Source organism: Achroia grisella, unplaced genomic scaffold (genome assembly GCF_030625045.1).
Source record: "Achroia grisella isolate CSIRO2021 unplaced genomic scaffold, CSIRO_AGI_Agris_v1 utg598, whole genome shotgun sequence".
NCBI lineage: Eukaryota > Metazoa > Arthropoda > Insecta > Lepidoptera > Pyralidae > Achroia > Achroia grisella.
In genome coordinates this window covers 1,047,195-1,062,151 of record NW_026712958.1, presented here as the reverse complement: position 1 = coordinate 1,062,151, position 14,957 = coordinate 1,047,195, and the positions used below count along the sequence as shown (strand labels likewise).

The following is a 14,957-nucleotide window of genomic DNA, read 5'->3' as shown; positions in this document are numbered from 1 at the left end:
ATTTTAGATAGTGCAATAAAGGATAAATAAATAAATAATTAGGTAGGCCCTTAAGTCAGTCAGTCGTCAGGACCCCACAAATTCACGATCCTCCCCTAATACATATATATGTATATATATATAATGTAAAAGTCTTTACGACCGTTTCCCCAGATGGGGTATATAAGACACAAAGTATACAGAAACATACGAAAACGTATTTAATATATAACAAACAATTATTGCATATACTAGTGTATATATACGAGTACTAGGTACATTACATATATATGTAATGTAGTTCCTGGCCAAGACCTAACAATTTAACGAAATATAAAAAAACGATTTTGCTTTTTATCTACTTGATTGAGAAATTTAAATCTTTTGATCATAGACGAAGTCTGTATGGGCAACCGCATGTGCCTGCTTACTGTGCAATACACAATTGCCTACACATGCAATTTCTTAATTTTAAACTTTCGTGTTTAATATACATTATTTAAATTATTAACCGGGTCTTAACAGGAATAATTTTATGGCAAATAAAGGTTTACCTCTCTCGACGTTTCGACTAGGTTGCACTAGCCGTGGTCACGAGCTGACTGTTAATAATTTAAATACATGCAATTTCACCTCATTATATTTATTTTAGTAATAAAAATCAGTGTTCGAGTAACATTCAACCCAAACATTCTTTGGTCCTTCGACGCCGGATCAAAGAATGTGGGGGTTTAAGCCCACAGTTCCGTGATAAAGCTATTGATTGATTGATGAGGGGTTTTTGTTAAAGAAAACCGCATAGGTTGAATGCTACTCGAATACTGGTTTTTGTTACTAAAATAAATATATTGAGGTGAAATTGCATGTGTAGGCAATTGTGTATTGCACAGTAAGCAGGCACGTGCGGTGCCCGTACAATGTCATTTGATTTACATTTTTTTTTACCAAATAAATATCTATTTTTGAACATTCGCATGACGGAGTAGAAACATTAATAATATTAATATATAAAATAATACATATCATAAACATATACATTCTACATAATATATAAATACATAACTTATAAAATAAATATAGTTGAACGGAACTACTTTATGGTAAATACTTTTATTTACCATAAAATTATTCTTGTTTACCTATATTAATAATTAAGTAAATAATAATATTAGAGTATTTTAAAAATCGTCATGAATACTTGCAGACTTAATTGTCAATTTTTTTTTATACATATATTAGTTTTTTTAATTGAGTAAAATTTATAATATCGTATAATATAATAATTTTAAGTCACCGTTTTAATTTTATATAAATTTCAATATTAAGCAATAGTTATATTAAAAGGCGAATAAGTATATTCAAAGGTTACACTTTAAATTGGAAAAATTGCTTATATTTCTTTAATATTCAATAAATATGATATTATAATGAATTTATTAGACTACTAAATACCAAAATAATATTTCAAATATCGAATTTCGTATATTCGGTTTTTTATTAATAATCTATGTTTATAGGATAAAAAAAATGTCATCTCTCGCGTAAAGTGTATCGAAGCCTTGATCTCCTGTAGTGCACATTCTATGTGTATTTACTAATGTATAACAATGTATTTACTAATGTATATATGTATAACAACAACAATTGTATATCAACTAAGCTCACGGCACTAGAAGCAAGCCTGGACTTATTAGCATTTATCTATAATAACTCCTTAATTATTGATTTTTTAAGAAAAAAAAACATAATGTTAAGGATGTTTGATATATTCACGTCAAAGACTAATAATTTAAAAATGTACTGTATGTAATTGTTGGCGGGAAAATGTCTTTACTCTATGGACGTAATTTGACGATTATTTATTACCTTATTAGTGTGGAGATATTCTGTGCTTTCTAAATACATAAATAATAAGTCTTTATATATTCTTGCTGTTTATGTCTATGACATTTTTCAGTTTAAGGGCTAGTCGAGCACAGTTACTATATATTTAATAAATGGTCAAGATGCGTCCTTCTAGCGCCGTGAACATTTCAACATGGCAAGAGTATTGTTTGTAATAGATTAGGGAGCTATTGACTATTTAACGAAAATATTGAGCACTTATTTACACTTAAAACGAGTTCGAAAACCAAATGGTTAAATTACGTAATTGAGAACAAAAATTAAAGGTAAACTTTATTATTAAAAAAGTTTACATTCTTTAATTTTCTCTCTCAAGGTTAATAAATTATTAACCTTGAGAGTCATGGCTAATGGCAACACAAACCGCCTGAGCCAAAAAGAGAAAAAAAACCTTAAGAGTCGCCCTCCTATATGTGTGAGCGAGATAGAAGACATCTCTACTATTATTTTGCACGTCTATTTATTAGCTCAAATTGGTTAATAAATGAGATAGAAGACGAGGTAGTTATTATATCTTAAAAAAATATTACATATGGCCAATTCCATTTGGTTTTAGCTACTCGGTACAGACTAACAATTTTATCTTGAATCGCCTTTGTAATTTATAAAAAAATAATGGCCTATAATAAAAAAAAAACAGTCCTTTTTAAGTAAACAGTTTCAGTATTTATAGTATTCATATAACTCGTTCTACCGGCGAACTTTCTTCCGCAGTGCCCTTGGATTTTTCCTGCACTGTCTTCTCCAGATTCCTCGCTTTACTGTTAATTTTCAGGTTTGCGAGGCTGACGTAATTACTCCTCGATATAGTAACATCTCTCCTCTTCGGTACATCCTCTTTCTTCTCCATTACATTCTTATTCTTCTCCAAAACAGGCGTTAAAACGGGCACATTATTATTCTGAGGACTTCTTAAGAACGGAGCTAATTTACTTTTATCCAACGCATTTATTGGCGCTTTGATCCTGTTGCGACCGACATCCATAAATTTAGGCTCTTGAAGTTTACCGTCATACTTGGAACGTCGGTCTCGATAGCTGAACCGACCGTCAGCGAAATCAGGCTTCTCTGTAGGAAGGTGCCGTCTGAATATTGGCGTCATAGGTTTTCCTAGACTGGCCAATTTTATGTCGCTTTTTAGGACGTCACTATCGTTTCTTAAGTTAGGTTTCCTATCTCTATCCTCGGAGGGTCTAACTTTATATGATCGGCAGATATTACTAGGCGACGATGGTCGGTGTACAAAGAAGTTACTCCTAGATTTCTCCTCCTTACTTTCACAATTGTCAGGTTTATTTCTGGTAACGTCAGGGCCAAATAACCTACTTAACTTTGGCGACAACAATTTCTTTGTAAAGAAACCAGTCTTTTCAGGCTGTTTCTCTCGTGCTAAAGTCTTTGGAATGTTCTTCACGCCTTCCGCCATTACGGGGCTTTTGGTTAAAAAGTCTATGTTATACCTCCTGCAATCCGCTTCTGGAATCTTCCTTTCTCCTTTCAAACACTCAGGGTTCCTTAACGAAATGTCTGTAACGTCATAACTAGATTTTTTGGCTAACAGATTCTCGCCTTTCTTCATTAACCCCGCAAGGATGTTTTTCGATTGGTCCACATCCATTCTTTCTACCTTTTGGAATGTACTAACGTTCTTGTGCCAGTCTGCGATGTCAAGATCGTCATCATCATCGTCAGACGAATCAGAATCATCATCTCGGTGGACTTCACAATCATCTGGAATGCTTATGTGTCTACAGATAGGTAGGGGAGGCTCCATATCATGTTTGGATTTACTCTCCAGACCTTCGACGGATTGGTTACGGAGGAAACAGGGGAGGTTACCTTCAGCGTTGTCGTCCACTTTTCTGGTCTTGTTGTTGTGGTCCAGGGTGATGGTGTTAAGCTGCGAGTCGGGGCTGGTCCGTTTCAGTGGAGGGGGTGAGTCCAGCCACTCACTTATGTCATCGACCTGTAGATTAAATATTTGTAAACTGTCATTGAGGGTATATAGAGAAAATTTAACGGTTGAAGTTACCAAAGTAGAAGCAGGAAGGACTTTTGTTCTCAAATGAAATCAAAATCTATTATGACATGAAAATCTACCGTCAGTTCGGGATGCTTTCGAGATGAAAAGAGCTGACAAACTCAGCTCGTATTGTTTTCAAATATTGTTTATAATAATACAGATTCATTTTTAAATTCAAATTTGGGAGAATAGAGTGACCACCAGCATATATTATAGTAATTTTATCTATTTCTATTACTAAGTATTTATTTTGTAAGTCATGCTTCGGTTGTAAGGTGATATATGGCAGTGAATTGTTAGGATTAAAGAGGTCAGACCTCTTTAATTCTTCGGAATAAGCAATATATCGATATCATGGTTGTCAAATGATAAAGTGATGTCTGTATGTGGCGTAGTGGGAACATTGATGGAAATGGAAAGATTTATTATGTGGGCAGTCAGCTAGTTTGTCATTCCAAGAATAACAAATCTACAAGTAAGTAATATAACTCTGCAATTGTATTATAACACAATTAACCTTATTCTGATAAATTATAATTTATCAGAATAAGGTTTGTATGAAAGAATATACTCGGCGAATCGTTTATAAAACTGAAAACGTCTTAAATTGTAATCATACTGTATATGTAACACGGCGGATGTGTCCGGCCGACACGCACTTGTCTCGAGTACAGTATAGAGCGGTGAGAGTGCGGTACCTTGGTGATGTCGATGGTGTTGCCGCGCGCGCGCAGGATGTAGCCGGCGGGCAGCGCGGCGTGCGAGCGGCTCAGTGACGTCACGCGCGGCGCGGTCCGCGCGATGTGTCCGGCCGACACGCACTTCCCGAGCGCGCGCCCGCCGCCCGCGCTCCGCTCCGGGGACGAGATCCGCACGGTCGATTTAGACTGTCACCAATCGTGTTTTATAGTAAGAACCCAGGATATTTCAAGCAGGCGCTGTTTCTAGTCCCAAACTGAGCGAGACTTGCTATGGGTACTAAACGACTCACAAAAATACTTAAATGTATTCTTTTTTGTAAATACATACATATTACAAATATAGATCCCGTGAAAAATTTCAGAAACAAACAACCGTGAAATATGAATATTTGAACAGAAGACTCGAACTACGACGACTACAACGACAATTTTAAACCTAATAATATACTAAACATATATAAATTAATCCTTTATCAAATTTGGTTAAAAATACACTAAATGTACCTTGACGATTCCATCGACGACAATATAGTCCCCGCTGAGTTTGCTGGGCGAGCGCTGCAGGCGGCGGCCGGAGCAGCCCCCGCAGCCCGAGCCGCCGCCGCAGCCCGAGCAGGTGCAAGGCTCCGCCCCGTAGCGCTCGATGTCGGCCAGCAGCGCCGCCGTACTGCCGCCGCGGGACAGCTGCTGCATCAGGCTCTCCAGCCAGATCTCTATCACCTCGAACGTTGGCCTGACGGAACATTACGTACTGGTAAAATCTATACCTATATTAAGGGTCACACATTTTTTTACAAACAAATAGAATTGAAGTATTTTTTATAATTTCAAATTAAAGGCTTTTCACTAAATTCATATGGTATACGGCACTTACATTAAATATTTTTTAACCCCTTTTTGTCGAATACACTATATGGTTTCAGGAAAGGCTGTAGAAATAAATATTGGTAGTTACTATGGGTACTTTTATATCCTTGCGACTTAGGATGCCCATTCCGAGTAATCCTGTATATACATAAAAGAAATGAAATGACTGTGATGACACTGAGCCACTAGACCACCGAGATCAACATTGATTGTTGCGGTGGTGAGGTACTACGCTGGTGGGGTACATATATACCTGCAGTCGGGCTCGAGGTGGCAGGCGAGGAAGGCGACGCGGTAGAAGGGCTCGGGGCAGGCCTGCGCGGTACAGAACTTCTCCACGAAGGCCGCCTCGTTGGTGACGTAGTCCGTTAGTGGGTACATATATACCTGCAGTCGGGCTCGAGGTGGCAGGCGAGGAAGGCGACGCGGTAGAAGGGCTCGGGGCAGGCCTGCGCGGTACAGAACTTCTCCACGAAGGCCGCCTCGTTGGTGACGTAGTCCGTTAGTGGGTACATATATACCTGCAGTCGGGCTCGAGGTGGCAGGCGAGGAAGGCGACGCGGTAGAAGGGCGGTACAGAACCTCCACGGCCGCCTCGTTGGTGACGTTCCGTTAGTGGGTACTCTCGGTTATACTGGCCGCGCGGTATCTGCGTTGGTGACGTATGCGCGCTGAAAAGCGCATTCTCTTGATCCCACGAAGGCCGCCTCGTTGGTGACAAATTATATCAACTCCACCAACCCATGTCCCCTCTCGGTTATACTGGCCGACTCTCGCGCTGAAAAGCACGCATTCTCTGGGGCAGCGGACGAAACTTGGACGGCTTCGGTGCCGGGCAGCTCTCCGTCTTCAGCGGTGTCCTTCCTTCTTGAACGCGTACCACCAGCAGTCCTCTCGTGCTCGCTCCGCCTCCGGTGCCACTGATGCGCGAACTCCCGCAGCCTCCTAAAATTCTCCGCAGTAGACACCAGGTCCGGGTAGTACACCGGACCCTCCCCTTCGCCTTCACCGCGACGTATCCCCTCCAACAGCTTCCCCCTGAGATCGGAATATAGGGAGCACTCCCACACAACGTGGTGGAGGTCCTCGTCCGATTCCCCGCAACCACAGCCACTCGACTCGTAGAGTCTCATGGCGTGCAGTCGCTTACCGAAGCAGCCGTGTCCAGTCAGGATCTGTGACGTCTCGTAATCGGGTTCAACCCACGGAGACGCCAACCTAATAGCCACATCCGGAAAGTATCGGTAGAGCTCTCTTCCATCCGCGGAGGAGTGCCAACGCTCCTGCCATTCCCCGACTATAGCGTCCCATACCCCGCGTTTCCGTCTGCTCAACTCCGGCTTTGGCGCGGACTCGCGCTCCTCATCCATTCTGGCAGCACGGATTACCTCCAGGTCCGCAGGCAAGACCCCCCCCAGTACTGGTAGCGCCGCCGTACTCACGCTCCTGTACGCTTTCGTAAGGAGGATGAGAGACGGTCGCTGCAGCCTCAGGACTATACTACGTACGACATGGAGACTGATTCTCTCATGCCATACGGGTGCAGCATACGTCAACGTGGCTACGTAGGTGCCCTTGTAGAGAGTGCGGAGGGCCGGATAACGAATGCCCCAGGAAGACGCCGATACTCTCGACATCTTCCCGAAACATTTGGCCGCTCGCTCTCCAATCGTTGTCGCATGCTGCACGAAGGACATCCTGTCGTCTAGCGTCACTCCAAGAATGGTTGCCGCCGTGACGGTCCGGACCGAGCCGGCACCCATCCTGATGACTGGGGGCCGCTGGAGCTTTCCCTTTACGGTCATCGTCATGGACTTGCCTGGGGAGAACTCCAGCCGATTACGGGCTCCCCAGTCGAGGACGAGCGAGAGCGTGGCTTTCGCCTTGCTCTCGATGCTCGCTCGGGAGTCGGCACCGATCAGGACCGTAACATCGTCCGCGTACGCAACCATCCTTACTCCCTCAGGTAACGGGAGACGAAGCAGGTCATCCATCAGTAGGTTCCATAGCGTGGGACCCAATACCGAACCTTGTGGACATCCCATGGTGCATTCCTTCCACAGCACCTGGTCACCGGTGATGAGGCACACGCGGCGACCAGCGAAGTAGCCCGCCAGCATCCTGAAGATGTTGGGCGGGCAACCACCCTGTTTCGCCTTTACCAGAATCATCGGCCACCAGGCGTTGTCGAAGGCACCCGAGATGTCGAGGAAGATGGCCTGTACATACTTCCATGGTTCATGCCGCGAGTCTAAGATAGCCCTAAGCGCGGAGGTGGTGGACCTACCGGGAGAGAATCCGTGCTGACAGTCGGAGATCCGAGAACTGATCGTCGGAGCGCTTTTCAATATTACGCGTTCTAAAATCTTTCCAAAGACCGAGAGGAGCGTGATCGGACGATACGCCTTCGGGTCGGTCAGCGGCTTGTCGTTACCCTTAGGCAGGACAAGCAGCCGACCTTCCTTCCATATGCCGGGGAAGATACCGGCTTCTACGCACCGCGCATAGACGAAGTGGAATTCGGCTTCCGCCGCCTTCCACGCCTGTCTGATTATTCGGGAAGAGAGCCCGTCGAGCCCCGGGGCGGTATTGGGTAGCAACTTAATGATGCTTCCCAGATCCTGTCTAGATAGAGGGGGCGCAGAGTCGCCCGAGGGCGTGAGCGCAGCCAGTACGCGCACCTGACGGTGGTGCTCCGTGTCCCTAGACTGATCGTCATCAGGACACAGAGCCCCAACAATTGCCCGCATGGATTCGCCCACGTCCCTCGCGTGGCCTTCAGCAAACACTGTGCCGTTTATTATATTACTGGGAGGTCTAATCCTCCCGCTCGCAACCCTGTAGGCCTGGCCCCAGGGGTCCTGGTTGCCAGAGCCTGCCAGGTGCCTAAAATGTGACCTCTGCACCTCCTCCATTCTACGTCGGTAGCGCAGGCGCGCTTCCCGATGAGCCGTTCCGGTGTCAGCCTCCACTTGTCCACCTCTATGCCTAGACGCCTGCCAACGTCTCCTAGCTCTGGCTGCGATCCGCCGCAGATCATCAAGCTCAGGGGTCCACCATTCGTAACCGGTATTTCCCCGGCCACGCTTCTCCCCCAGGCATTCTCTGGCACATCTGCTGATCACGTTGGTGAAGGCAGAGGCCAGTTCCGCCGGGGGGAGAGCGGTGCAGAGGTCACCCATACGAAAGTGAACCCGCCTACGGAAGAGTTCCCAATCCACATTCCGGTCCCGATACCTAGGGGGATTTTTAACCGGCTCTGCGCACGACGCGAGCCGATCGCCACACTCGTCGATGCGGTACACAATGAGCCTGTGGTCGCTGCAGCTCACTCCTTCAAGGACCCGCCACTCGGAGAGCTTCACCCCCCTCGTCGATATGGTAATGTCAATGTTTGACTCACCGTTTGGGCCACAGAAGGTTGCTGGGTGGCCCGGTGAGTTCCATATGACGAGGTCGTGGCTCAGGATGAAGCCCTCCATAGCCCTTCTCCGGTGCTCCGCCTCGTGTCCGCGCCCTGTGTAGTGCCGTGGCTCAGAGTGCCACATCGGCGAGTGGGCATTGCTGTCCAGCCCAATGAGGACTCTCCTTCCGCGGAGTTCCTGCAGCACGCGTTCAAGATGGTGCAGGTGGCGGTCGATGGGCTCGGCGTACTGGAAGTACGCCGACACGACAAATAGATCTAGGGCCGCAATGTGCGCCACTGCACAGTGCTCCGAGCAGAGGTCCGACTGGGATGCGGCGCTCAAGGAGTCGGCTCCAAGGAGGATGCCAGCCCTCGGTTGGTTACCCGATTGCACCGCCATGAGCGGTGCCTCCGGGTCAACCCAGGCCCTCGAATATTGTTCTTGAGTAAGAACAATACCGAGGCCCAGGCCCCGCGCGATGGCCGGCAGCTCCCTGGTGGCCAACTCCGAGCCGCCCGCATTGATCTGCCCGAAGGTAATAGCATGTCGTTCAGGAGCCATATTCTGTGGTATGGACGGCCCGTTGCTCGGCGTGCAGGCGCGCAGGACAGGTCTTGGCCATTGTGGCGTGTGTCGCGGCGTCTCCTCGCCCGAAGCGATGACATGTCGCGCAGCGGCTCTCCTCAGACTTGCACCCCGATCGGTCGTGCCCCGTACTTCCGCACCGTCCGCATGTCTCCTCTTTGGCCCTACAGTACTTGGCCGGGTGGCCGTACTGCTGGCACTTGCGCAGCACGTCACATCTACATAGTCTGTAGGTGTGATGACGTCCCACCCTACGTACAGTTTGTCCCTCCTGATGAGCGCTCCCCTTAGTGACGGACTGCACCGAAGCACCACAGTAGTGTTGCTGCTGCCCCTCCACGATTTTTTGAAGGCAACCTCGCTGTGCCTCTTTATCTTTTCAGTGGTCCAGCCTTCTTCCTCCATGTTTTGGGCTGCGAGGTTGCCAATTAGCTCTTCCGAGCAGATGTCGGAAGAGAAACCTCTCAAGGCCACTAGAGGCCGCCTAGCCTTTGGCTCGGTGACCCGTAGGGTCGGCGGGGCAGCCTCCTTCAAGCGGGCAGCAGCTTCCTTATTGGTGGTCTGTACAACCACCCCTGCATTTCCGACTTTGCGGACATTCGCCACCTGCAGCTGTAGTGTCGCCGGGCTGACTACTTTCTTGAGTAGCCGCTTCGTGTCTTCCGCAGTCCTGATCTCTTTGCTGCCTCCTCTGTGGGGTAGAAGGCCAGGACTGGTCCCGGCGCTGCGATCCTTGTTGGGTTCTTCTGTACAGCCGCCATGTTTTGGTGCAGTCTCAGTTTAGAGGCATAAGTCTCCGTTTGGGCTGCCTTCACCGTTGGTCCTTCCATGTGTGTCGCCGAGGTGCTCTCGATCTTCCTGAGCTTTTCGTGTGCCAATTGAAGCTCTGCCTCAGCGACTCTCAGATCCAGTGCACCCACAACTGCGATTACTTCCTGCCCCAATATGCTGATGGCGGCTGTGTCCGATTTATTGAGTTTGCTGCCCGGCCCTGTAATGACAGCCATGATGGCTGCCATATTTTTCCTGGCGACCTCTAGCAGCTCCAGCTTCGACGCCGTTGCCACATTGAGGCCGCCAGCAGTGGGCTCCTGCTGCAGCGGCTGCTCTGCTGGTCCTCTTGTCGGCTCCACAGTAGACCCCTGCCGGGGTCGCGGCTCAGGCTGGCGAGGCGCCGGGGCCGTTACACTTTTCTTCAGAGGTGGGCCCAGCGCCCCTGCCTGCAGGCCAGCGACCGGGGGGGCGTCAGATTGCCGCTGCTGCTGCGTCCGAACTGTAGGCCGCCGTCGCTCCACCGCCGGCTTGCTTCGGCGCGGGCCCGCATCATCAGGCGAGGTGAGCGGCCTCTTCGCCGCCGCCGTGCGGGGCGGCGAGTCAGCCCTGCCCGTCGAAGCCGCCCCCGAGCCCGCCAGGCCCAGCAAATCAGCCTCAGCCAGACCCGGGGGATCTCTGCTAGGCGAGCGCGGGGGAGGGGTGCGGCAAATCGATTTCCGCGGGAGGAAAGGGGACCCGTCGTCCTCCTCCTCCATTGTTCACCGGAATTTTTCCCCAATTTATGGGAACACAAATTTCCCTAAAATCGGGGAGTTTTCAAAAATTTTCCACTGTCCACACCGTGTTCCTAAAGTTGCCACTTATAATATCACAAAAACTGCACTGAAAAAATTTTGTCCTCTGGCAACCGCGCATGCACCGCTGACAGACGCCAAATCGGACCGTCAAGTGTGCACGACAGTCGGTCTGAGACCGTATCTGTCAAACACACTGACAGGCGACGGGCGACGTCTGTCAAAGGCTATCCGTCAGTCTTCACAGCGACGCATGCCTACCACATGGGCACCGCATGGCGCAACTGTCTTAACCTAAAAATGTATTGTTCTAACCTAACTTATGCTACGAATAACCTAATTTAAATCTAAAAACTTAAAATTAGGGCGTCTATATCACCAAACCAATGTTACTTATAACTAAAACTCACTGTTTATGCGTCCTTTCGCCAAATTACACTGCAATCCAAGTTTTGCACTATTGCACTGTCACTAACACCACGTGTCCCGATACACGCTTCCCGCTTTCCCAATGAGGGAGAGAGGCGTTCGTGTACTGCGGGAACACAAAAAGACTGAAAATAGGGGAACAAGTTCCCGAAACTCGCGAAACACTGCAGGATGCGAAAATTCGCACTGAGCACCTCGGCACCGTACGGAGCAATGTGTGGAGCACGTCCGCGCGCTACGACGGCCGGCACCGATATATACCTGCAGTCGGGCTCGAGGTGGCAGGCGAGGAAGGCGACGCGGTAGAAGGGCTCGGGGCAGGCCTGCGCGGTACAGAACTTCTCCACGAAGGCCGCCTCGTTGGTGACGTAGTCCGTTAGTGGGTACATATATACCTGCAGTCGGGCTCGAGGTGGCAGGCGAGGAAGGCGACGCGGTAGAAGGGCTCGGGGCAGGCCTGCGCGGTACAGAACTTCTCCACGAAGGCCGCCTCGTTGGTGACGTAGTCCGTTAGTGGGTACATATATACCTGCAGTCGGGCTCGAGGTGGCAGGCGAGGAAGGCGACGCGGTAGAAGGGCTCGGGGCAGGCCTGCGTGGTACAGAACTTCTCCACGAAGGCCGCCTCGTTGGTGACGTAGTCCGTTAGTGGGTACATATATACCTGCAGTCGGGCTCGAGGTGGCAGGCGAGGAAGGCGACGCGGTAGAAGGGCTCGGGGCAGGCCTGCGCGGTACAGAACTTCTCCACGAAGGCCGCCTCGTTGGTGACGTAGTCCGTTAGTGGGTACATATATACCTGCAGTCGGGCTCGAGGTGGCAGGCGAGGAAGGCGACGCGGTAGAAGGGCTCGGGGCAGGCCTGCGCGGTACAGAACTTCTCCACGACGGCCGCCTCGTTGGTGACGTAGTCCGTTAGTGGGTACATATATACCTGCAGTCGGGCTCGAGGTGGCAGGCGAGGAAGGCGACGCGGTAGAAGGGCTCGGTGGCAGGCCTGCGCGGTACAGAACTTCTCCACGAAGGCCGCCTCGTTGGTGACGTAGTCCGTTAGTGGGTACATATATACCTGCAGTCGGGCTCGAGGTGGCAGGCGAGGAAGGCGACGCGGTAGAAGGGCTCGGGGCAGGCCTGCGTGGTACAGAACTTCTCCACGAAGGCCGCCTCGTTGGTGACGTAGTCCGTTAGTGGGTACATATATACCTGCAGTCGGGCTCGAGGTGGCAGGCGAGGAAGGCGACGCGGTAGAAGGTGCTCGGGGCAGGCCTGCAAATTTATATATAAGGCCGCCTCGTTGGTGACGTAATAAATACATATATACCTGCAGTCCATACAGGAAGGCGACGCGGTAATCTCCAGGCCTGCGCGGTACAGAACTTCTCCACGAAGGCCGCCTCGTTGGTGACGTCCCGTTAGTGGGTACATATATACACACACACACACACAACAGAACTTCTCCACGACCGCCTCGTTGGTGACGTAGTCCGTTAGTGGGTACATATATACCTGCAGTCGGGCTCGAGGTGGCAGGCGAGGAAGGCGACGCGGTAGAAGGGCTCGGGGCAGGCCTGCGCGGTACAGAACTTCTCCACGAAGGCCGCCTCGTTGGTGACGTAGTCCGTTAGTGGGTACATATATACCTGCAGTCGGGCTCGAGGTGGCAGGCGAGGAAGGCGACGCGGTAGAAGGGCTCGGGGCAGGCCTGCGCGGTACAGAACTTCTCCACGAAGGCCGCCTCGTTGGTGACGTAGTCCGTTAAATTATATGCAGTCGTTAAAATTGTAGATTCGTTGGTACGTAATCAGTATATATGCAGTCGGTCAGGTGGCAGGCGAGGAAGGCGACGCGGTAGAAGTCGGGGCATGCGCGGTAGAACTTCTCCACGAAGGCCGCCTCGTTGGTTTTTATAAAGTATTGCTCGAGGTGGCAGGCGAGGAAGGCGACGCGGTAGAAGGGCTGCAGGCCTGCGCGGTACAGAACTTCTCCACCTCGCGTAGTCCGTTAGTACATATATACCTGCAGTCGGGCTCGAGGTGGCAGGCGAGGAGGAGAACTCGGCCTCCGGTACAGAACTTCTCCACGAAGGCCGCCTCGTTGGTGACGTAGTCCGTTAGTGGGTACATATATACCTGCAGTCGGGCTCGAGGTGGCAGGCGAGGAAGGCGACGCGGTAGAAGGGCTCGGGGCAGGCCTGCGCGGTACAGAACTTCTCCACGAAGGCCGCCTCGTTGGTGACGTAGTCCGTTAGTGGGTACATATATACCTGCAGTCGGGCTCGAGGTGGCAGGCGAGGAAGGCGACGCGGTAGAAGGGCTCGGGGCAGGCCTGCGCGGTACAGAACTTCTCCACGAAGGCCGCCTCGTTGGTGACGTAGTCCGTTAGTGGGTACATATATACCTGCAGTCGGGCTCGAGGTGGCAGGCGAGGAAGGCGACGCGGTAGAAGGGCTCGGGGCAGGCCTGCGCGGTACAGAACTTCTCCACGAAGGCCGCCTCGTTGGTGACGTAGTCCGTTAGTGGGTACATATATACCTGCAGTCGGGCTCGAGGTGGCAGGCGAGGAAGGCGACGCGGTAGAAGGGCTCGGGGCAGGCCTGCGCGGTACAGAACTTCTCCACGAAGGCCGCCTCGTTGGTGACGTAGTCCGTTAGTGGGTACATATATACCTGCAGTCGGGCTCGAGGTGGCAGGCGAGGAAGGCGACGCGGTAGAAGGGCTCGGGGCAGGCCTGCGCGGTACAGAACTTCTCCACGAAGGCCGCCTCGTTGGTGACGTAGTCCGTTATCATATATACCTGCAGTCGGGCTCGAGGTGGCAGGCGAGGAAGGCGATTTGTTTGTTAAGGGCAGGCCTGCGCGGTTTCTCCACGAAGGCCGCCTCGTTGGTGACGTAGTCCGTTAGTGGGTACATATATACCTGCAGTCGGGCTCGAGGTGGCAGGCGAGGAAGGCGACGCGGTAGAAGGGCTCGGGGCAGGCCTGCGCGGTACAGAACTTCTCCACGAAGGCCGCCTCGTTGAGTCCGAAGTCCGCGCGCCGCGGCAGGAAGTCCGGGTCCGCCGACACGCGACCGATTATCTGTTTCATTCGTTCAATTCATTCACCTCAACTTTTAAGCCTAATTTACATTAAGCATTTTAAGACAAGCGTTTTATTTGTACGTTCTAGTTCATTTTTGCCACCTCCAGTCCATGTAACTGTCCTTCCCGCCACGCAAGTGGCTCATACGGTACGTGTAACCCCTTAGCAATGAAGCTGTTGCGACTTTCGAGCTGTCGCAAGTGACTCTTACGCTATGTGTAACCCATTAGCAATGAAGCTGTTGCGACTTTCGAACTGTCGTTACCTGCAGCGGCGCGTGTACGCGACACGTGCAAATTTATATATAAGGCCGAAACATTTTAATAAATACACATTCTTATTAATCCATACCGGGAATTAATCTCCCTACGAGTCCACCCGTTTCGTCCCTAGGATTTCACACACACACACACACAC

The 14,957-nt window shown here is 50.1% G+C and overlaps 1 protein-coding gene across 1 annotated transcript in view; it reads right to left on the bottom strand.

The window, feature by feature from the left end:
• Positions 1-2,184: 2,184 nt before the first annotated feature.
• Positions 2,185-14,957, bottom strand: part of LOC131848856 (uncharacterized) — a 32,867-nt gene continuing 20,094 nt past the window's right edge. Inside the window, exons 15-18 of the mRNA XM_059198804.1 lie at positions 14,377-14,537; positions 5,113-5,341; positions 4,606-4,794; positions 2,185-3,850 (exon numbers count right to left, since the gene is read on the bottom strand). Coding sequence (XP_059054787.1) covers positions 2,561-3,850; positions 4,606-4,794; positions 5,113-5,341; positions 14,377-14,537 — 1,869 coding nt within the window. The 3' untranslated portion in view covers positions 2,185-2,560. The remainder of the gene's footprint in view (positions 3,851-4,605; positions 4,795-5,112; positions 5,342-14,376; positions 14,538-14,957) is intronic.